We start from the raw sequence: 23,797 nt of genomic DNA, 5'->3' as shown, positions 1-23,797 counted from the left end.
CTTAAAAGACTGTAGTTTACTTATTAGCATTATTGCCACAGAAATAAGAGATTACAGGCATGGAAATAAATACTTTATGCCTAAAAAAATAAAAATAATTTAGGTATATCTATGCATTATTGATCAATGCTGAAGTTATTTCATTAAAAACTGCCTGGGAATTCAAGTTCTGAGTGCTATGCTTTTTTTCTTCCTATATTAATGCGTACATTTCTTCCCTAATGTCAACCTTCTGATGGAGTAAAGTAATACCAGAGTAATGAGGCTTTTGAGTTTCCTCTTGCCAGGAGAATGCACCGCTAATCACGATAGGGTCGTGATGTTTTCATTTTTTTCCGTGAACAGAGAAGTTTAACTTTGCATGCTATCAATATTCCGTTACCTGGCTTGCCGGCTGTTTCTCTGAAGAGGCTGGGAGCGGCATTTGGCTCTGGGGGGTTTGGGGCTGCACGTAGATTTTTGGTTGGTTCGGAGCCTGCTGCAGTTTAGGGAGCTGCTGCGTGGTTTTCACGGCAAGCACCTGTACTACAGTCTGTGGGGGCTGTGCCATTAAGGTAGGAAGCTGCCTGTCTTTGGCCACCATGGGATGCTGTGTGTGCTGTACATCTGGCTTGGGCTGTGCTTGTTCTTGCTGGAGAGGGGTGAGTTTTTGATGCCTGATGGAAAGCTGGGGCATTTGCGGGAGTTTGTGCTGGAGCTGGTCTGCCTGCACGTGGATGGTCTGCTTCTGTTTAGTCTGGAAGCACTGCAGAGTTTTCACTTGCAGCTGAGTCTGTTCCAGCTGTGGCTGGCTAAGTTTCTGCGGCTTAGCTGACTGTGACTGAGTCAGGGCAGATCGATAAAACAGGCCTGTCTGAGGGTCTAAAGTGTCCATCTCTTCAACCTCGCCCTCCTCAGTTCCAAGTTCCTCGCTGTGTTTGGTAAAAGCAGTGTGACTGCTTAATGCCTAAGTAAAAAAGGCACAAAGTAAGAATGAAATAAGAAAAACACCTATATTGCTACATTTTCCTCAAATTGGAAAAGACTTGATTATGAGAATCATTCAAAATTTTCAGAAGGGAGAACCTAAGAAGACCAAAAAACTCTCAAGGTCTCTAAATCTAAAGGCAGCCTTAGATTGAAACTCTTAAAATTTCAACTCTTAGACATTAAGTACCGCAAAAACTGGCAAATGTACTGCAGTAAGAAAACTCTCAGAGGGCCCAGAACTTAAAAGGTAAGAAAAATAAGGATGCTCTGTAAGCACAGCACAAGATGGGAAAAGAAAAGGGTCCCTGGCTCAGGACACAGCTCCAGAGCTGTTCATCTATCCAAAGGAAGAACACAGCAACCCAGAAGTGAAGTATCTAGAGAAAATCCAAGGTTCAGAGACGCCCACTTGTGCTGTGCACCCATTCAGCATGGTCCAGAAGGTAGGCATTGTCTGAGGGCCTTGCCCATCCCAGTCTCTGCAGAGGGCCTCTTTGCTAAGGGTGGAGACGGGTGGCCAGGCCTAGCAAGGTCTGAGTGATCTGCCCTCTGCCCTAGCCCTCCTCGCCCAGGTTCCACGCCCGCCAGGCAACGGCTCTCCCACACCCGGCTCCCTCCCAGGAGGGAAGGAAACTGTGGCAGTGACAAGAGCACTCCTGTCAGGAGAAACAGCGATGGCCTGATGTCAGTCACAACAGCGCTGGGAGGCGGCGGCGATCGTGAGTGATCTTGGTTAGAGCCAGCTATCCGACCTCCACGGGTGTCTTGAGAAAAGTCAATGTCAGGACAGCCAGATGAGGGCCAGACTCCAGGCTGAGAGCTAACACCCAGCAAAATCTCTGGCCATCTGCTTTCCCTCAGTGACAGAAGATCCATCCCAATCCCATTCTTCCCACTGCTTTATCAAATGCTATACATTTACTTAAACTTTAAAACTCTGAGATCAAATCGAAACTCTCCCCTATCTCACAATGACCTTACATAAACAGGTTTTTAATTCAACAATTTCTTCATGCCTTTCAAGTAGTTTGCCTGTAATTATGGTCAACTGCTACCAGTTGAGTAATGATAATTTATGTGGCTACTAATGATAAGTCATGCTTAAATCTGATATTTATGATATCACTTTATAATAGAGGCAGGATTCTTTAGATTTAAATCCTGGTTCTGCCATCCAGAATAGGTTATTTAATTTCTATGGGCATGAGTTTCCTCATTTGTAAGAGGGATGATATAATCACCTTGCAGGCTCATAGCAAGAATTAAATAAGTTAAAGCATTTAAAGCTCAAAGCACAGTATCTGGCACAAAATCAATATATCAATGTATTTTTTACCTTTTCCCCATTACCCTTGGTATCACATTTTGTTTTATATTAATTCATTTTCCTTCCTGTTAGTCTCTTCTTCAGTTGGTCATATTCAATAAAAGAAGTCAAATAATATTTACCTAGTTATTTTTAATGTTCCCATAAGGATTCATTATGAAAGCAAAAAACTAAAACAAATGAAAAACTCAGCATCAAACAGCTTAAAGAGGCCAACTTCTATTTCATTTGAAAATCTTGCCTCAGTGATAAACCCTTCCATAACAAGAAAATACATAGAAACAGTGACCAATTCTGATGTCATAGATTCATCTAGATAGCTGTACCCTTTTCAAACGTTAACAGTTCACAGAAGATCCAAGAATATTATTTCTTAATTACTTTCTGGTGTTAAGACGCTCAATTCATTTCCTTTACTCACCCCTCACAGATGAAAAGAACTATACTAACACTCTTTAACTCAGTTATTTCCTCTCTTATAATAGGAGATGAAACTGAATCTTATTTCAGGAAGGAAGCAGCTATAGAAGGTAGAAGGAAAAAGAAGAGATACAACCTGCTGCATTATGTGGGTGATTGCTCCAGGGGAAGAAGCTGGGATGGACTTCACCACCACGGATGTCTGTGTTGCAGTCTGTGACTGAGCCACATGCTGGAGGAGGGTCCGCTGAGGCTGGGAGGGCTGTTGGGGCTGGGAGCGGTGGCTGACTGAAAATAGAGGAGGTGATGATATTTCTCCAGAAATCACCACAGCATCTGTAACCAGTAGTCATTTTAAACAACTGTCTGTGAGATTGCATCACAGAGAGAAAGTGTGGTACTAGGAGGCAGAAGACCAGAGTCTGCCCATTTATGAGCTGTGTAACTCTGAGAAAGTCACTTATCTTCTCTGAGACTCTGTGTCCTCATCTGTAAAATGGGAATAACAGAGCTATTATAAGGATGAGATGAGAAATGTATGTGGAAGCACTGTGAAAACTATTATCACAAAGGAGGAACAAGTCCCTTAAAGCTATATCCTCCTGTGAGTTGTGCTCTTTCTCCAGTGACCTTTACCCCATTAAGGTAACAAAACAACAATCAATTTCTGCAAGCAAATCCTACTACTACTACTAAATCGCTTCAGTCGTGTTCAACTCTGTGCGACCTCATAGACGGCAGCCCACCAGGCTCCCCTGTCCCTGGGATTCTCCAGGCAAGAACACTGGAGTGGGTTGCCATTTCCTTCTCCAATGCATGAAAGGAAAAGTGAAAAGTGAAGTCACTCATTCATTTCCGACTCTTAGTGACCCATGGACTGCAGCCCACCAGGCTCCTCCGTCCATGAGATTTTCCAGGCGAGAGTACTGGAGTGGGTTGCCATTGCCTTCTCCAAATCAAATCCTAGACTAATATTTTTAGGGATAGTGAGACAGTACAAGTTTTTAACCTCTTGATCCCAGTTCTAAATGTAATACAAAAACCAGAAGCATTCACTCCTTTATATACAAAACACTATCTCATATCCTAAAGATTTAGAAGGTCAAGGTGATACTACAGAAGGAGAACTGGATTAATAGTCACAATTGGATTCTGTCCCACTCTGCCACCAATCAGCTACGTGAATTTGAAGAGGTCACTTAAACTCTATGTTATTAATCTCTAAAGTTCATAGGTTTTATTTTATTTTTGTTTTTTATTGGGCTAAAATTGTATTTCTTAGAAGAGGACCAAATGAAGTAATGAATTGAAAATGGTCCTTAGATTGTTAAGTACCAAAATATAAAGTTAACAAAATAACAGAAAAGTTAGTGTTCTTTCATCTTCTCAAATTCAGCTCATCCAAAACAAATGAGTAAGAGTACAGTTCAAGAAATAATTCCACCTCTTAGTCTCTTGCTGGAAGGTCCCATGGAGTAAACTATACATTTAAACTACACATCTATGTTGATGCCAAACTATCACTTTTAATCAGCCTCAATTTCAACTTTTTAAACAGTATAAATACTCAACACTTCTTATTCTACAGAGCTTTAAAAATGTCTAGTTATTAGAAACCAACTTTTTGAATCAGAAACAGATAAAAATAAATCTGTAAAATTAGCTAAGGATTTTGAGACTATCAAAACCTCAATAATCCATGGTTCTAATTCTCATATCTTGATCTACAATTTCAAGTAGTAGTGGTTCCATACTTAGAAAAGTCATAGTCAAATGCCCAAAGATAAGATGATCACTACAAAATCAATGTAAAAGTGCCATTGTGAGTATAGAACTTTAAAACTATCCAGTGAAATACAAATAAGCTTCATTTTTATAACACATTTTATCTATATTCAAAAATGCCATCTTTCTTTCTTTTTTTGAAAATGTTTCTAATATTTATTTATTTGGCTGCACTAGGTCCCAGTACTGCATGCAGGATCCTTGATCCTCACTGCAGCACGCAGGATCTTTTTAGTTGCAGCATGTAGGATCTAGTTCCCTGACCAGGAATTAAACTCAGGCCTCCTACATTGGAAGCTCTGAGCTCAGAGTGTCTGACACTGGACCACCAAGGAAGTCCCACACATGCAGTTTTTCTATTGTTGCTATATATATGCCTACATGTGATATGAGGTTACAGGCAGCACCATTAGTACTCTTTTATAAATGCACTGTAGTATCTTACTGCATTTCACAATAAGCTTTATATATACATTTTAAATTATATGAGTTAATACAATCTTTCATATGTGCTCAACGAAACTGGAAAAAAGGGAGTCATGGTTTGTATTAAAATAACAAATAGTGAAATCATTTATAATACAACTGAATAAGAGAAAAAACATCATATGAATAATATTAAAACTAAGCAAGCATATCAGTGAAGCTTTTTACTGATAGAAGTATCATCAGAAATGAATGACATTTGAAAAATAATAAATATAATTTCTGACAAAATTATCAGATTATATGGAACATTTTTACTGCCCATACTAATCTTTATAATTATTACATTTATTAAGAAATGAAGTAGATTCCATAGATGATCAACTGAAACCATTTAAGAATAATCCTCAAGATACTATAAATTCAAGAAACTAAAATCTCTTCATAGTAATTCCCCAGAGTGTACGTAAGTTAAAGAAAAATAACACCCACTGCAGAATAATACAAGAGGGTCAGGAAGTTGACTTTGAAGTAGAGAGAAAAAAACCACTCAGTGAGGCTGAGGATACGATGGGAGAAGATTATAGAAGGGAGGTCACAGAGTAGATATTTGGAAAACTGCTGAAGTGACCTTTAACTGGGCCATGTAAACACCATAAAACAGTCACTTATTTCTTTAAACAACTCTTATTTTTCCAATGTCAGACTGCTCATTTCTGAGAAAGAATCCCACTACTCTGCAAAAGGAAAGTCTTTCTCCCTTTTACTGAGTAGAGCTTACCTTTCCTCTACCAGATCAGAGTAGAGCGCATCCATTAAGTGGTTTGCCCCCAAAACAATCATCTTTTATCTTCAGTTACTTTTACTACAAATGGATGCACACCACTTACCTAGAAGGGGAAAAGCAACCTCTGTCCCCTCATCAGTGCGTTCTGAAAAGGATAAGTAAGGGAAGATATCATAGGTCTTTTTATCTATTTACCGTTTGATAATCTAGTCTATCCCCAGAGGTTATTATTGATTTTCCCAACATACTGCTCTCTGCTTTTTGCTAAGTATCTCTAAAGAAAGATGCTAGATAGCTTTACATAATTTTTAATTGGATTTTCCCTTTTGGCAATTTTAATCCATTAGTCTTAACAATATCTCCCAAAATTATGCCAAAAAATTCCTTTTCCACTTTGGTATTTTCATTCTTTAAATATTTGCAACTTTACGTTCTCTTATGGTTAAGAAAACAGAAGACAGGTGTTCTTTATATACTGCCTCATAAGTCATCTCTCCTAAGCCCTAATTATTCACGTTACTACTCTCTGAACTCCTCCAAATTGCAAAGTAATAGAGTGCCCAAAACAGAAAGCAGTATTCCAGGTGTGGTCTCACCAGAATATGAAAGAATCTATTATCCTTCCTGCTTCACTTCTCTACATATGCCATCCAAAAACATCATCAGTGTTTTGCTGCCAGACCACATAAATACCTAATGTGCTTTCCATCACAACTCTTAACTATTTACAAGGATTTAAAATTTTCCACATTTTTTTCTTTACATTAAAAACGGGGAGGAAGGTTGGATTTTATACTTTCTTTCACCCCTGACCCACTTCCCCTTCCCCAAACTAAAAAATTCAAATGTATATGAGTATTTATTCCCCCATAAAAGATATTCTATCCTCTCACTACCAGTGCTGCCTGATGTTCACAGATATTCTTTTAAGGCCAACTACAGTTTTATATTACTTGCAAACTTTGTAAAATCTATCAATTTTCTTCCTCTAATCATTAAAAACAGGGTGAATCCCAAAGACAATGTGAATCTGCTCTCAGAGAAAACTGGAAGAGATCGAGAAATATAAAAAATATATTTTCCCCCAATCATCCCATGAAATCCAGAAAGGTAGCACTCCTACCTTAATACTACTTTTTAAAAGGACACCTACCAGTAGTGATGTATTCAGCAACTAGTTCTGACTCTACCACCGCAATTGATGGACTTTCAGGAGAATGTCTCTTTTCCTGGGTCATCTGAATAGGCACTGCCATTTGACTCAGGTCAATAGTGGGTTGTCTTGGTTTAGATTCCAATTTTTCCTTCACTGTATAAAAAAGTCAGGGGAAATATTAACTTTATTACAAACAAGTACTAAAACCAGAGTTGTCCATGGAAAAATGAACAAGACCTCTGGGGTGCCACATGGGCAGTGACTAAGAAGATAGGAAGTTGAAAACAAAACAGCAGACTACTGGATGGCTATAGAGTGCACAACCTGTACAAGCATACTCAGTAGCACAGCAAGAACGCATATGCACTCACACTAAAATCTGCCCCCTATTATCACTAGGCCAAACAACTGGATCTGTTTCCCTTGTACATACTCCCTTTAGAACACTTCCTTTACCCTTAGTCAAGGCAGTACCTGGTATTCTTCAGTTCACCAACCTGAAAACAAAGGGTAAGTAAGCACTACTTAGCATTATTTGCTCCAGGACACAACTGCCCGGAAGAGCACAACACAGTGACCGGTTTAATTTGATCTATTAAAAATTCAAGATAATTCCCAAAGAAATGATACATTTTTATGACTCTTGAAGAATAAAAATATTCATTGTTAGGAAAATATGTTCCTGCAAAAATGTCTATGGAATGGTCTGGAATCAAGAATGGTTTCCATGGATAGAATAACTTTCTAAATTATCACTTTTTCTACAAAATTATTTGGTTTCCACCCTCTATAAGGCATTAACGGAAACAGTTGAGTATGTCAAAGACAAGGAGCTAAGGAAATGCCTAAAGCCAAAAATAACACCAATAAAAAAATAAAAGACTTAAAATAAATGCTAGTATTTTTTGGGTAGTATAGAGTGGATGTTACAACAAACAGTAAGTAATTAAGTCCAGTAAGCAATCATTCAGATTATTCTCACCAAGCATAAAATATGATAAAATCAAGATAATCATTTAAAGAAAGTAAAACAAAACCAAAGGAATACAAAAGTCACCCCACAAGTAGAGAGGACACTGAACTGGGAATCAAAAGACATGGAATCTCACTCTGCCACTAGCCAACTGGATAACCTCTCTAGGTCTCAGTATGTTTATCCATAATGAAATGGTTGGACGAGATCATCACTAAGGTCTCCCCCCCAAGGACTCTGACAATATCTGATCTATTATAATAGAAAAGTCAGTATAACTAACACAGTTTTGCCTAGAGTTTATAGAAGACATTTAATAACTGGAAATACTGATTGGATCTTGCTAAATGAGAACAGCTTTGCATGGAAGCTCAGGTTGTTAAATTATACGAAGAAGTATGAAGATAAAAAAACAAATTAGAATGTTAGCAAGGCCCTTAATGTTTTAAGACCACAAAACTGCTCCACCAGTATCAAGCAGGATGGCAGGGGCCCTCCAATTTGCCTTCTACTATTCTTGAATAGAATTGGCAAATGTACTGCATTTATCCTTGTGCTTAGAAATCGATAGACCTACTCCTTTCTGGTGACAAAAGGCAACAGGATTGTCCACTTTAAGCTGGAGAGAGAGAAGAAAAGAACTGTGCTGTTTTTTCTTCTTTCTTCTGATAGAAACGATAGCCTACAGTCTATCTATCCTTCAGTACTCCTGTGAACATCTTAATGAACTGACAAGTAAACAGACTGAACCAATGATTATAGACAAGTCCAGAGGGGGGAAATGTGCTCAAATAATAACAAAGAAAATATAACAGTAGTAGTACTTTAGCACAACCCATCTCTAGAGAAAACATGCTTCATTCAGCTGAGCATGTGAATTCATACCTGTTGTCTGTTGGAGTTCTAAGAGAGCTTTGATTGTTGAAGTAGCTGATTGTGATTCACTGGATACATCCTGATAAATTATGGTGGGGCTAGTCTCCATTGCAATCTCATGTTCTGACCAATCCTGACGCCGGGAAGCAATTACATGAACTACAGGCTGGGAATCTGTTTTATATTAGTTAAAAAAAAAAAACCCTATAAACAAAGTTTCTCTTAAAAAAAAAAAAAAAACAATTTGTTTTTTTTAAAAAATCTTTGTTTTACTACAAACTTCATGCTTTATCTCCCCAAAAAGACTGTAAGCTCCCAGAGGACATAATGTCTTTCATGTCTGTATTCACTTATTCATTCATTCATTGATTCAACAGACTGGGCACCTATGTGCCAGTCTACACTTAGCACTGAGGATATAAAGGAGCTCACAGAATAATCAAAGGATGCTCAAGAAGCACACAATCTGGTTGGAGAGACAGACATGTAAAGAGACAAATTACAATTCAATGTTATAACTGCTATAATAAATAGGTGTGCATTTCTGTAGGTGGGTGCATGTCCATGTACCATAAGAACGAAATGCGGTATGAGTCTTATTTTCCCCAATGCACCTAAAAATGTGTTCTGTATTACAACCTGAGCATTCAGTCAACACTTACTGGAGTTACTGAAAGGAAATCCTGTCCACTGACAAGAAAAATGGATAAATGATCTAGAAGCAGCATGATATAATAGGAAACATATAACATTCAGAATTCAAAGTCTTAGGTTACAGTCCCAGCTCTAGCAATTACCAGCAAGTTGATTCTTTGGGTCTTAGTATCACTATTTCTAAAATGGCTACAATAAAATTACCTCTCTACCTCATAGGATTTCTGAGGGTATAATGAAATAATATTTGTAAAAGAGCTTTATAAACTATGAAGGACAATAGAAATGTTTTATTTTTGTTGTTGTTGTTCTGGTTGTGGCCTGAAAATTTCTCAATTCTAAGCCTTTTTGTTAGTTTCAAAATAAATTATAGCCCTAACTAACTCAAGGTTTATTATATCCATGCTATATAAGTATGCATGTAAATATTAGACACATAAAATCAAACAACAAATTATTTGAGTTTTCCATCTACAGAATAAGTTGATGGAATAAGTAGTATAAGTGTAGTATACTACACTACTGTTAAGTTCCTAAACTCCTTGGTTCAAGATACCACATAGAAATTACATCGGCTATAAAAGCATGACTCCTACTCCCAAGTTTAGATTCTAATGGAGGAGACATAAAATGTGTGTGTGTGTGTGTGTGTGTGTGTGTGTAGCTTTGTATCCTGGGAAAAAGTCAAATGATTAGGGCAATTATATAATAGAAAGAAAAAGACTACTATGAGTTGTAATGGTCAGTGAAAATATCACAGAAAATAATTCATGCAGCCCCAAAACCAAGAATAAGTACAACTTAAGTTCACCCTTCTATGAATTTTACATTTTTGAAAACCACAAAGTTGTTCAAAAAGGTTGAAGCAGCAGGAATGACTCTTCAAAAACAAAAACAAAGAAAACCCTATCTTCCCCCAAAAAACAAAATCAATATACAAAATATCTGGAATTTTTATTTACCATAAAAACAAAACTGTATTTGTTCCCTATCTTATCCTCTAAACTCTAGGTAGACTATATGCCACACCAGGGACGTACAATTTCCATTAAAGTTTCAAAAAAAAATCTAGATGACTGAAGAACAACATCATGTAAGTAATATCAAATGCCATGTGAGGCCTATGGCAGTTTTTCTTTACTAATTCTAAGAGCATATATAAGAAATTAAACCTAAAGAGAACTGATTATACTAGGGAATCATTCATTTTATATAAACTTAGTTCTCAACTTTAAGAATCTCTCATGATGCTGTAAGTACCCCTTGGTTAGATGCAAGGACCTATAGGCAAAGAATGACTTTGCAACCCAACTCTATAAAATACACATATTAACTACCCAGAAGAAAGCAAAAACTGCATTGGGAGAGAGAAGGTAAAATAAGACTGGAAAAAGAAAACACATTTCTACAAGGAGCACCTAATCAGACACATCACCCCACATAACATCATCCCATAGGGACTGGGGAGACTGGTTTTCCTCTTTTTGCCCATACACAAAAGGTGCAGCTGACCATACAAAGCATCAGTGCAGCAACCACAACGGCTGTGACACAGAATGAGTGTGAACCTAAACGTGAAAAACATTCCTTGAGTGATTTTCCTCTCTACTGTTGGCTCACGCTTAGACGAGATAAATCTACTGCCTACCAAATCTGATGCTGAGGTCAGAGTGCAACGACTGAGACAGCAGGAGCCTGACACAACAGTTCCATTTGATTATGCAGTGTGCATCCATCCAGACTTCTCCACCTCTCTTGGGGATGGTGGCCTACTGACCCTCAGATATCTTTCCCCAGAGGTCATTTAACAAACATTTACTGGGCATATACTACACGTTACGTACTAGAGATATACGCTATCCGAAGGCAGACTCAGGCACCTCTACGGAAGAATGTCTCTTATGTCTTTACTATAAAAAGCTTCTATCACATTTACATAGAATTATAAGACCTCTCAGGCTTCCCTGGTAGCTCAGCTGGTAAAGAATCCACCTGCAATGCGGGTGACCTGGGTTTGATCCCTGGGTTGTAAAGATCCCTGGAGAAGGGAATGGCTACCCATTCCAATATTCTGGCCTGGAGAATTCCACGGGGTCGCAAAGAGTCAGACACGACTGAGCTACTTTCAACTAGACATGAGACCTCTCAGCTAGAAAAAATAAAATCTAAAAGTATGTTTAATACTATCATCGATCTTATGTTAAAATCTTCAAAATATCACCACCAGTCCAGGAATCTAGCACTAGAGAACTCACTGTTTCCCAAGGCAGTTTCTTTCCATCTTTGCACAGTTATGACAATTAGAAAATTTTCTTGTATGGAGTGGAAACAGGTCTTCTGATTGCTACTCAACAGTTCTAGTTCTGCCCATGTACCTATCAAAGACCAATTCTTTTCCCTCTTCTATGTCACAGTCCTTAAGATAACTGACAACAGTTCCTACGTTCCCCACAACCCAACCCAATCTTCATCTTCTCTTCTCTATGATAAATGTCCTGTCTCCACCTACTGCTCTTCATAAGAATGATTCCCAGATGCTGCACGCATCTAACCCATCTATTCTATACTAAACCCAAGATGTCTGTATCTTTTCCATGATGTAATAGCTATCTTCCCTTTGAAACACTGTCATAAAAAAACAAAGCCTTCACAGTATTTAACTGCTTACACAGCTTTCCCCCAAATGTTCCTTAAAGAACCTTAGTTCTTTAAGATGTTTTGCAAAAGAAGGGTTCCATGCTCAAAAAAGTTGGGGGGCATTTTATATTATATATGCCACTCTTCATCTTTCACAATATATATTACCATATGATGACTCTGAAAAGTTCTGCAATAAGTATCGGTATGTTTTGCTTAACCTTCATTCATTTCTTACCCTCACCATGACCTGCTGAGATCATGAAGCTTCTGGAAAAATCATCCTAGAATCCCAAGTTACTTAAAACAATGTCTTTATAGGATGCATTTTCATATTTGCCTCATACAGGTTCCACCTTAAATTACTACCCTTGGTTTTGTCTTCTTTTTCTCTTCCATTTTACTTCACATAATCTTGTATTCTAGCTAGTCTACTCAAAACCTTTTTTGGAAATAAAGTTTTCCTTTTAACGTTTTTTTCTTTCTTAAAAAAAAAAAAAAAGGAACACAATAAGCCCAATAACCCTGTTCTCAAGTGAAAAAGAGAAAAAAAGAAGATGCAAATAGGAAGGAAAGCTGAGGAGTTGTGGAAGGCATGTGGCCCAATTTTCATTTAGCGACCTAGGCAAGTATGATCCTGAACTATTAGAGTTGGTCATCTAGCTGTCTATCAGTATGTAAAAATACTTCAGGTGTATAGAACTTAAAAGTCCCACCCACTAGGTTAGGAGAAACCCCAGAAAGAAAAAAATGTTTTGGACTCAGGAAACAAAAATGAATTTATAAGGCTGAAGCTTAACCCTGTGCCACAGCTGCTGTTACAGTTGCTGTTTTGTTTGTTCATTCAGAGAAACTTTACTGAGTGTCTACTTAGAGCTAGTTAACGTCTTCACTAAATACTGAATATTTAGAGATGAGTATAATGCTTGCCTCTAAGAAGTTAGTAGCCTAGTGAAGAGAAAATAATTATATTAAACAAACAAAAAAAGTACAAAATAAAATGATCAATGATAAACTAGCTGGTAGTACAAAGCAATTTTGGAAGCCAAGTATAGCAGGAGTAATGAACCCTCCCAGGGTGATTAAGCAAAGTGCCATAATAAGGTGAAGATGAAAGTCTCTATTCTAGCCTGTGAGAAGACAGTTCAGAAATAATGTATAAGGCCTAAACTGCTTCTCCTTTCAGGCAGGGAGTGGTAGGAAAAGTTTAGAAATCACAAATAGAATCAAGGAATCCTTTGGCATAAAAAGACATCTTTATTCTAAGACTCGTATAAAGGAAGTCACTAGAAAAAGGATATGAAGTCAAGAAAAGTTGATCTATTCTTACAGTAGAATGCCATCTATCAACTAGGTAACAAATAATAATAGACTTTAGAAAATTATCACTGGATGCTAAAACTAGTAGATAAAGGTGAGGGATATGATATTTATATAGTTTCAAACCATCTCCCCATATATTACCATTAATCTCAAAGGGACATATGGTAATTTCATAATGCAAAAAAAAAAAAAAAAAAAGAGGGAAGGCATTAACCAAGAGATCAACATTAACATCATCAATATTGGGACAAACTGACATGAGTGCCTTCTGATAAGATAAAGCTAAGAATACACCACATCTGTGGAATTCATGCTGAATTAAATGGGAAACATCAGACAATGCAACTAAATGTAATGCATAGTATTGATGTGGACTGTGGACTGGTGGTGGGGGTAGGTTGCTGTAGTGGCAAAACTATAAAGACCATGATTGGACAGTTGATGACATCTGAATGGATTGTATATTATAGAACTAAAACTTAAAATAGTGATTTTGATAACTGTATTTTAGTTATGAAGAGACTAACCCTTAAGGAATATAATCCGACAAATATAAATATTTAGATAAAGGGCATGACATCAACAACTTGTTCTCAAATGGTTAAAAATTCCAAAAATTATAAACACACAGGGGGCGGCACAGAAAGAGAATCAACAACAAAGCAAATAGGGCAAAATATAAATAGGTGGTGAATCTAGTAAAAGACTATACACAGAAGTTCTTTTTATTCCTGTAACTTTTTATAAATTTGAAATTACATTAACAGTACTAAACAAAGGTGGGCTAAAAACTACAAAAATAATATAAAGGAAAAAAGGGACTGTTATATAGTGCTTATATTCCCAGTAGGTATGAAAACCAAACTTGAGTCTTAGACTTAGCAAAACCTTTATCCCTTTCTCTTATAACACAGCATATATATTCCCACAGCATATGTAGTCCCTTGTCTTTGAAAAATGTACTAAGAAACTATATAGTGAAATGGGGAGAGGAGTAAGTGAAGTTTATAAAAATTGGCTTTAGGGACCTCCCTGGTGGCCCAGTAGTTAAGAAACCACCTTGCAAGGCACGGGACATGGATCTGATCTCTAGTAGTTCTTAGGGAACTATGACCCTACACGCTGGGGAGCAACTAAACCTGCATGTCACAACTACTGAGCCCACACGCTCTGGAGCCTGTGTGCCACAACTAGAGAGTTGTGCAGCACAACGAATATTCTGCATGACACAATTGAGACCTAGCACAGCCAAATAAAAAGCAAATAAATAAATATTTTTTAAAACTGGCTTTACAGTTAACTATATTAGATATTCCTCTTTGGTGGTTTTTTTCTGTATTATAAAATATTTTAAAAAGAAGTAATATGCAATGAAAGATAAATAACACAAGTAAAAATAAATGATGCCACATATAATAACAGATCAAAGAGCAAGAAATTTATACTCAGTCACTTCCAAAAATAGTCAAACTTTTGTCCCTTTCTTAGAATGAAAACTAAAGGCTCCCTAATGAAATGGCATGTTAGGGAAGTAATGACTGGCTTATAGCTCCCTTAGGAAAAAACCAGCAATTTCAAAGGTAACCTGAGATTGTGTATATATAATTTACTGTTCAGGTTCCCATTTCAGCACCAATTCATAACCTAAACATTTTACCTGCCTTTTATGAAAATATTTCTCAAAGGAAAAAACAGCTGGAATTATTCAAATAAGCACAGACTTAAAAATAAAAGAGGAAAAAATAATCTTATTGTTAAAGAATAGAATCTATACACATCAAATCAGTAAGTCTAAAAGAAATAGAGTAAATATCACCCCACTATAATTAGACATAAACTGATTCATAACCAATATAGAATGATAAATTAAACCTTACTAAATTGATTCAGAAAATATTACTATTACTGATAATATCTTGAAGAAAATTATCCATTTTCTAAAATGAGAGCCATACTGTTTGCTAAAATCAATATTTTATTTTTTTATCAGTGAGTTTCCAAAGACCATTTCAAATGCTACCTCCTTCATGAAGCTTTCTCATAAAGCTTACTACATAGTATAAATTTTAAAATAAATGTTCAAATTGAATTAATGGAATAATTAGCAATATGAATCATTAGTAAGACTAATGTAGGATGATTCCACTAAAGAGTTAAAATAATAATGCCTGTACAATATAAAGAAACTGCATTGAAAAAGTGAAGATGCTAAGAAAGCATTCCAGAGAGAATAATGTGGATATGAGGAGAGGAAACAGAGTGAGTGAGGAATGATCAAAGAAAGATAAACAGTTCTGTTTCAATAGATCAGCGCTTCTAAGCACAGGCATAAATATACTACCTGGGTAGTTACGGTAACTGACACACACACGGGTACTAGATTTGTTGCTGTTGTTGTTCAGTTGCTCAGTCACGTCCAGCCCTTTGCAACTCCATGAACTGCAGCATGCCAGGCCTCCCTGTCCTTCACTATCTCCCTGAGTTTGCTCAAACTCATGTCCATTTAGTCAGTGATGCCATCCAACCATCCCATCCTCCGTCACCCCCTTCTCCTCTTGTCCTCAATCTTTCCCAGCATCAGGGTCTAGATTTGTACAAAGTTTCAAAGTTTATGATCAACATGGGTGGTCAAGGTAACTGACAGACACAGGTACTAGATTTGTAGAAAATCTCAAAGCTTATGATCATTGAGTTTATTTCAAATGACTCCCTCCTGCTGCTGCTGCGAAGTCGCTTCAGTCGTGTCCGACTCTGTGCGATCCCACAGACGGCAGCCCACCAGGCTCCACTGTCCCTGGGATTCTCCAGGCAAGAACACTGGAGTGGGTTGCCATTTCCTTCTCCAATGTGTGAAAAGTGAAAAGTGAAAGTGAAGTCACTCAGTCATGTCCGACTCTTTGCAACCCCACGGACTGCAGTCCACCAGGCTCCTCTATCCATGGGATTCTCCAGGCAACAGTGATGGAGTGGGTTGCCATTGCCTTCTCCAAGTGACTCCCTAGAACAACATAATTAAAATAGCACTAACTCTAACTAGTTTCCCTATTATGGAGCCTGGCTTCATATCACCTTCCTTATAAATAGGACAACCACACAACTATCATCTAAACTGGAATACCTATGAGAGTGAAAGAGAATGCTATTATTATTCTAGAACACAAATAAACTAAGACTTATTCCATGCAAACTGCAATGTATGAACACCCACATACAGCCCATTTATAGGCCCATCTCTGGCCACCATGATCCTTTCTCAAGGTTCAGCAAATATCATTTCAAAAGGTACACTCACTTTCTTGTACACTTCTTCTACTTACTCAAAGCAAACAAAAGGAATCACAGCTCTATCCAGTTTGATAATACCTATCTGCCAAAATCATCACCTAGTTTATAAATTATTTGATGAACATAAGCCAAGCAAGAAAGAATGGTAAGCCTTACCAAAAACAAAATGTCTGCTCACATCAAACAAAAGACAATAAAATCAAAAGAACTGACAAGTCAAAGTATACATGTTTGTTTGAGATCCTTAGATTCAACTATTTTAGAACTAGGGCATTATCTCAGCAATAATTATATAAATCAGAAGTAAAATGGGACTTACCTTGGGAACTTTGGGAGGACTCTGTAGAAGAGGAACTACTATCTGTATAACTCTGTGGTTCTTCCTTTCCTTCTTGAATAGATGAATTACCAGCCTCTGCCACCCTGGATGCTTGCTGTAATGTTTCTGTGACCAGTTGCCTTGTTTGTTCACTAACAACTGTGGCCTGAAATGTCACTGGTTTGGGTTTAATAAGAACCTAGAAGACAAGTGGAAATACAATCAGTATAAATTTTTGAGCATTTAAAATATGTTTCACTTCTAGATCATAATAAAACAAATATTTTCCTGACATGGAAAACAGTACTCTGTGCATTTATTATACTTTGGGCACAGCATTGATCATCAGAGACAAATTCAATCTATGAATCAATTATACCAGGCCACATATACATTTCATGCTATAACAGCTACAAGAGCCTTTGCCTTGTTTCTTCTTGCCTATAACGACTTCAGGAATCATTTTACAATCTGCAGTTATATAGTAGAATGATAGCCACAAGCTAAGGACAGCAGAACAGAAAGACACAGGGAGCCTAGATTCCCAGAGGAAGTGTGTGTGTGTGTTTGTGTGTGTGACAGAATTTAAGTATTTATGTATACCATACACAGTCAGCATAAGAGGAAAGATTTCCTCAGATCTCCCAGGAAGAGTGTGTGTGTGTGTGTGTGTGTGTGTGTGTGTATGTGTGTGTGTGATAGAATTTAAGTATTCATGTATACTATACATAGTCAGCGTAAGAGGAAAGATTTCCTCAGATCTCCCAGGAGAATTTTTGAGTCACAATAACAGTCCGGGATTTCCTTCCTCTAAATATTTATCAACATAATAAAAATAAAACCCTAATTTGTTTAAGCCACTGTTCTTCAGGTTTCTTTTTGGAAACGAAATGAAATTCCTAATTAACACACCTGTACAAAGTAATCTTGCTTAGGACCTAAGTCATCTTTTAAGAAATCTCCAAAGGGACACTAATTTAGACAACTGGGCGTGTGTGCATGCTCAGTCATTTCCGACTCTTTGTGATCCTATGGACTGTAGCCCCCCAGGCTCCTCTCTCCATGGGAATCTCCAGGCAACAATACTGGAGTGGGTTGCCATTCCCTCCTCCAGCGGATCTTCCCCACCCAGGGATTGAACCTGTGTCTCCTGCATTGCAGGCAGATTCTTTACTGCTGAGCCACAATTTAGACAACTACTATAGTCAATAAGGAACATGTGACAGATCAACCTTGGCAAAGGTCAAAACCGCAGACAGTAGAACAAGTGAAATGGAAAGAAAGTTTCACACTGAACCATTCAATTCAAAGTGTGGACTCCAGGAGTTAACTCCAATGGGGTACATGGAATGAAAATGTTACTTTACCACAATTATTTTTTACTTCTCCATTTATAAGAATCTAAATCTTTCAGACTCTATTAAGTCACCCATCTCCAAAAATTCAAGAATGAAAACATGGGTTATGACAAAGATGATGGAGCAAATGTAACTGTTTACCACTGAAATTTAAAGCAATTTGACCTTATTAGAAAAATCACAAAACTAATGGTTTTGATATATAAACTATTTGGCTATAATATTGACGGAACTGACTCTAAAGGCAAACTATTAGTTTATAGATAAATTATCTTTTACAAAAATTCTAAAATAGCATTTTTCAACCAAAGCTGACATCATTTCCTTTGATATTCTCAAGAAAGTAAAGTACCTGCAAAGTAAACAGTAGCCCAGCAACACAAGATTAAATCCTGAGCCTCAATTTCCCAGATAAATTTCTAGAAAAGCTCCCTTATCATTTACTGGTTGAAAAATGAACAGATCTCTACTTTCTACATTATTTATGTTTCAAGGAAATAAAATTTATAAGTAAATACCTCAAGTGCTTTCAAAGGTCATATAAGCTTACAAAAATATTCTTTGACAGATTATGAATAATTACTATCCCCTTTCAACCATCTACTTCTCAAACAACATACACCTTCAGCAAATTTTACTCCAAGGGGATTCTATTCTCTAACTTTTGCTCATGACATGACACAAATATTTAATTTTTTTTAAGTACTGAAAAGAGAAACACAGGTTTTGAAAACAGATGGTTATAAACACTCAATCATAACTTTTAATAATCTGGTTCTTTAAATGTTACTCATCTTTTTGTTCAGATTTCTACCTTGGAATTTTAGGAATTTGAAATATACCAGTCAAGAAAAATCACCATATCTTAGCATACCTGTGTTTTCCCTTGCTGCCCATAAACAATTTTTGTTGGGATGATTTTAGCTGCTGGTTGAACTGTGGAACCTATACCTTTTGGCTGAGTTACAATCATTTTGGTGATGGGTCTTGTAGCAGTGATAATAGCTGGCTTTGCTCCTGTTGGCACCGTCTGAATAGTCTTTTCTCCCTAAATTGAAGTCAGTAAATACATGAGATTTACATACATTTAAATGGGAAAAATAACTCCTTTTACTGAAAAATCATAGAAAAGTTTTACCAGGATGATGGGGAAAGGGTTGCAAATTATGCAACAAAGTATAAGCTTCCAGGTGATCAAAAATGTTAGACCTAGTTGAAATGATCTTAGAAGTCATCTGACCAACCTTCTGCCCAAAGAAGGCAGTAAATATTTCTTGGTGAGTGAATTTTAAAAATTACCTTATTTAAGAATACTTAGTATTCTCTGTCATTCACAGAATGTATACACTAAAAGAGTCAAAAATTATAGAGTATATACTAAAATGTTATCTCTAAGTGTTGGAACTACAGGTCATGCTCCCCCAATATTCATCTTTATGTGACAGTTTATATGAAATAAACATATGTGTAATAAAAAAATTACTGTGCATTCTACCAACAGCTAAATGTTCACATACAAAATAAACTACGTTTCCCAAATATGAAGTTATAAGGCTATACAGAAGAATGTCTATGTGAAATGGTATGGGCAAGAAATGTAATCAGTAGCGATATTAACATTTTTTCTGAAGTTACACTGGAAAATACAAAGAAAAAACTTAGGACATTTCCCACATTAGCATGTTACTAATATCACTTTAGTCTATTAACTAGATAGTTTAAGCCCATTAACTTTTCACCATTTTCTAAATTTTCATCTGCTTTATTTTTAAGTACTATTTTCTGATCATTTATGGAGTCAATACTTGAGCTTAACAAATTAAATTCAAATACAGTCATTTTACTAAAGTACAAAAATTTTAAAAATTAAAATCTATAAAATGAAAAAGGAAAATATCTAAAATTTTTTCACCTTATCAGTTTTTCTTTTCAGTTACCATCACCTAAGTGTGTGGCCACTGAAATTTAGCAGCCAGTAAAAACAAAACACCTAGGTGAACTGGCAAAAAGGTAATTACTCTGTGAATTTAGGTTAAATGATTACAAACTTCACAAGTTTAAATATCTGCTGCAATAATCTAAGGAAAACATGGAGTGTCTGCCAACCATGTGATTACTTATTTTAATACATAACACACCCTTCACGGCAGCATCTCTGGAAAGAGCTCTATAATCATTTGCCAAGAGCTGCTAGTTTGCAAGTAGGCATGACCTTTTATTAAGAAGCTCAATGAGCCCTGTCCAAGTAAAATTATAAAGACCCATTCAAAACAAACTAGCAGGCTTTTTTTTTGAAAAAGCTCTTCTGGTTGTGTGTGTGCATACATGCACAGGTGTGTGTGTGTGTGTACAGGCACAGGTAAGCAAGTTACGAGTATAGGTGCATGTACGTATGTGGTAAAGAGGATGGTCTTATACCCTGATCTTGTTTGACTATCATTTCTTGCATCAAACTTTTTGCTATTAGATATATATGGCAGCTAGTACTCACATATACTATTTTTATATCTATATGACCATAGAACCTAGAGTACATGGTACCCCTCTCTTTTAATATCAAGTTCCATGAAATTACAAACCATGCAATTTCTGAAAATCTATATTCTAATTCTGGCTTTATTTTTGGCTTACTTTGTGAACTGAGCTAAGAACAATCTACGCTTTCCTATGTGATGAAAAAATCTAATACTAGACACCCACCAGCCCTGTAAAGACTATGATGCCAAGGAAGCCACTAGAGATCAACTACAATGAAGCATAGTATTCTTTTTTCTAACAAAGTAGAAATACTACCAAACCTCTATAGTTAAGTACAAAGAATAGTAACAGTAAGAAAAAACAATTTATTGAGGACTTATGTGCCAGGTACTGTTTTAAGCACTTTTAAAACAGTTACCAGCTAGTTACTCATTACTCAACAAACTCACTGGTAGAGATCATCATTCCCAATGTACAAATGAGGAAATTATGGATGAGAGACGTTGAATAAGTTAGCCAAACACCTATGGTACTCAGAGACAAAGCCTAGGTTTGGCTAACTTCAAATCTCTTAACCTCGTAACAACTGCCTTCAGAATTATAAATGCATCTTTAATTTACTTGATTTTTTTTTCCACTAGCTCAGAGAAGTAAAAGTGAAAGTAACAAATCCTTATCATTAATTTAGTCTTAGCACCAAATATTTCTCTTTGCCTAGCCTATGTCCAATACTAGACTGGTATCTACTGGCCATAAGCAGGAATAAAACTGTCCACTGATGGAGTTCCCTCTGAGTTAAGCCGGTAGAATCTTCCATCTGAACCAAGCTACGACTGAAATCATGGTCATAAGCAACACAGCCGTGAGCAACATGTTTTAGAAATTACGGTAAAAAATAGCATCAGTAGGTGGTGTTTTTTACATCACAGTAGGAGTAAATCAAGCCATTCTAGCCATTGTGGGTTCTAAAGTCCTTAGACAAATATTTATATAGCTAGTCTTTGAAATCCTTAGCGGACTGCTGAGTCTGTAGTTCAAGCTCTTACTTACTCCAGCATTTAGCAACGTTGTGACAACGTTTTTGCCAGGGAGGCCTTGAATGGTCGTTCCTTTTCCTGTAGTCTTTTGCACAACAATCACATTGGGCTTGGAAGTCATGGGGATTGTAGTGATTTTGGTAGTCGTTCCTTAGAGAAGGGGGGAGAAAAGGAGGCCTGAGTTAAGGACTAGTGTATTTGGTTATTTCTATTTATGTTGTACACAATTAAATACATGTAGTCAGTGTCACCCCAGATGATGTCAAAGCTGTCATGAGGATGAAAATGAAGGCCTTGGAATAATAAATTACAAGTTGTTCTAGAATGAAAGAATATTAAGAATTGATTCTTACAGCATTCATCTTTTTGGAATCTGAAGACCTACATAACAAACTCAGAATCTAAATATATCACCACCTGCTTCCCTACTGATATTCTTCTTCTGATTAGTTAACTAGAACAAATTAGACTATTTCATGACAAATATTTCTCCCAAACTCAATAGTACTACCTGTGTGACTAGTATGACAGGAAAACCCTTCAAAAAAAGAACATAAAAAAGGGTAAATGTATATCAAAATTCTCATATAACACTAGACTGTAGAGAAAATTATGAAAAAGAAATGTCATTTACTTTTATGAGAACAAAAACGAAAATGAACACTAGTCCCAGACCAAGTCAGATGAAATGTGTACTCTTATAATTTGCAACACTCTGAAAAGTCTGAGGATGAAACCCTAATTTATATACTTAAAAATATATATATTTATATTTTCAATCATTAAGATCTATATAATCGATTTATATCTACTGATCCAAACATTAGTATCTTACCCTCTCCCACACATCCTTCCACAATATGTTTCTCTTCTATTAAATTTATCTTCCTATCATATTCATATCCTATATTCTTCTAATTGTTCAAATTGGAAATCCTGGTGCAGATCTTTGATTCTTGCCTTGTCTTCACTCTGCATCCTCTAACAAAATGAAGCCCCTTAACTCCAACCATATTTTTTTATACCACTGATTCCTCAGTGTTTAGCACACACCGTATTGCAATTACTCAAGTTATCATTCAATGAGTATACGAATGAACTAAATTTGTCATAACAAATATCTTCTTTCGAAATGTTATCAATGTCAGCTCAACAGACAGGCCCACATCTCTCTTGCTTTCTGGTATCTTCTCCCTATTTCAAGCTTCTCTGTCATGCAAATAGCTCTGATGTATCCTGCCATAGCAAACATTCTTAAAAAAAAAAAAAAGAAAGAAAACACCACCACCTCATTTCATCATGCCAAGAACCAACAACATGTGAAACTGGTCAGAAACCTTCCAAATCCTCACTGTATTTAGTTTCAACTTCCCTTCTTGGGTTTCAAAATCCTTTATAATTTGATCTTATTTGTTCCCACTGCACAATGTACACCATAAACTCTATAGTTTAACGAGTAATTTCTTTTATTATGGCTTCCTATTATCTACCACCAAAGACCAAACTCTTCAGCTTAGCCCTTCAGGTTCCATCAGGCTCTAATTTTCAGGATTACCCAATATATATCTCTTCTTCAGAGTGCTGATTTCCACATCAGTCCTTGAGCATACTAGACCCAATGCACCCTTTATACCTATAATTTCCTCTGGCTATGCAAACAGGCAAGTCATATTTTTCTTCTACAGGCTTGCATATCATTATTCAAATGACTAAGCACAGAATGGATACACATTAAATACATGACTGATTAACATACTCTTGAGAAGAAAAATTAAAATTTTATTATTTTCTACTGGGAAACCTTACCATTCTCTACTAGTTTCAGAAATAAGATTGATAAGAATAAGAATGTTCTAGTTATATGTCAATTTTTGGCAATCTTGTTACAATACAATATGCTTGCCATCATCTAATGCCTCATCAGTCTGAGGTAACATGCTCAGGTTACATAAAAAAGCACTTTTGTCCATGGGCCAGTTTCACAAAT

General features: G+C 36.5%; 1 protein-coding gene across 50 annotated transcripts in view; it reads right to left on the bottom strand.

Annotated features, from left to right (window-relative positions):
• The window catches only part of EMSY (EMSY transcriptional repressor, BRCA2 interacting), an 81,249-nt gene that overhangs the window by 7,698 nt on the left and 49,754 nt on the right, over positions 1 to 23,797 (bottom strand). For 15 of the 50 annotated variants that reach the window (XM_004016337.6, XM_060399484.1, XM_060399462.1 and 12 more), the window contains 7 exons: positions 21,824 to 21,960; positions 19,170 to 19,343; positions 16,938 to 17,136; positions 8,729 to 8,893; positions 6,868 to 7,023; positions 2,853 to 3,004; positions 383 to 946 (listed from right to left, as the gene is read on the bottom strand). In XM_004016337.6, the coding sequence (XP_004016386.2) occupies positions 383 to 946; positions 2,853 to 3,004; positions 6,868 to 7,023; positions 8,729 to 8,893; positions 16,938 to 17,136; positions 19,170 to 19,343; positions 21,824 to 21,960 (1,547 nt within the window). Of the gene's footprint in view, positions 1 to 382; positions 947 to 2,852; positions 3,005 to 5,817; positions 5,860 to 6,867; positions 7,024 to 8,728; positions 8,894 to 16,937; positions 17,137 to 19,169; positions 19,344 to 21,823; positions 21,961 to 23,797 lie in introns of all 50 variants that reach the window. The other 35 variants (XM_012096082.5, XM_012096092.5, XM_042233275.2 and 32 more) reach the window with 3 other exon arrangements.

The sequence above is a fragment of the Ovis aries genome, chromosome 15, assembly GCF_016772045.2.
Source record: "Ovis aries strain OAR_USU_Benz2616 breed Rambouillet chromosome 15, ARS-UI_Ramb_v3.0, whole genome shotgun sequence".
Classification (NCBI taxonomy): domain Eukaryota; kingdom Metazoa; phylum Chordata; class Mammalia; order Artiodactyla; family Bovidae; genus Ovis; species Ovis aries.
This window is presented reverse-complemented; position numbering and strand designations above follow the sequence as displayed.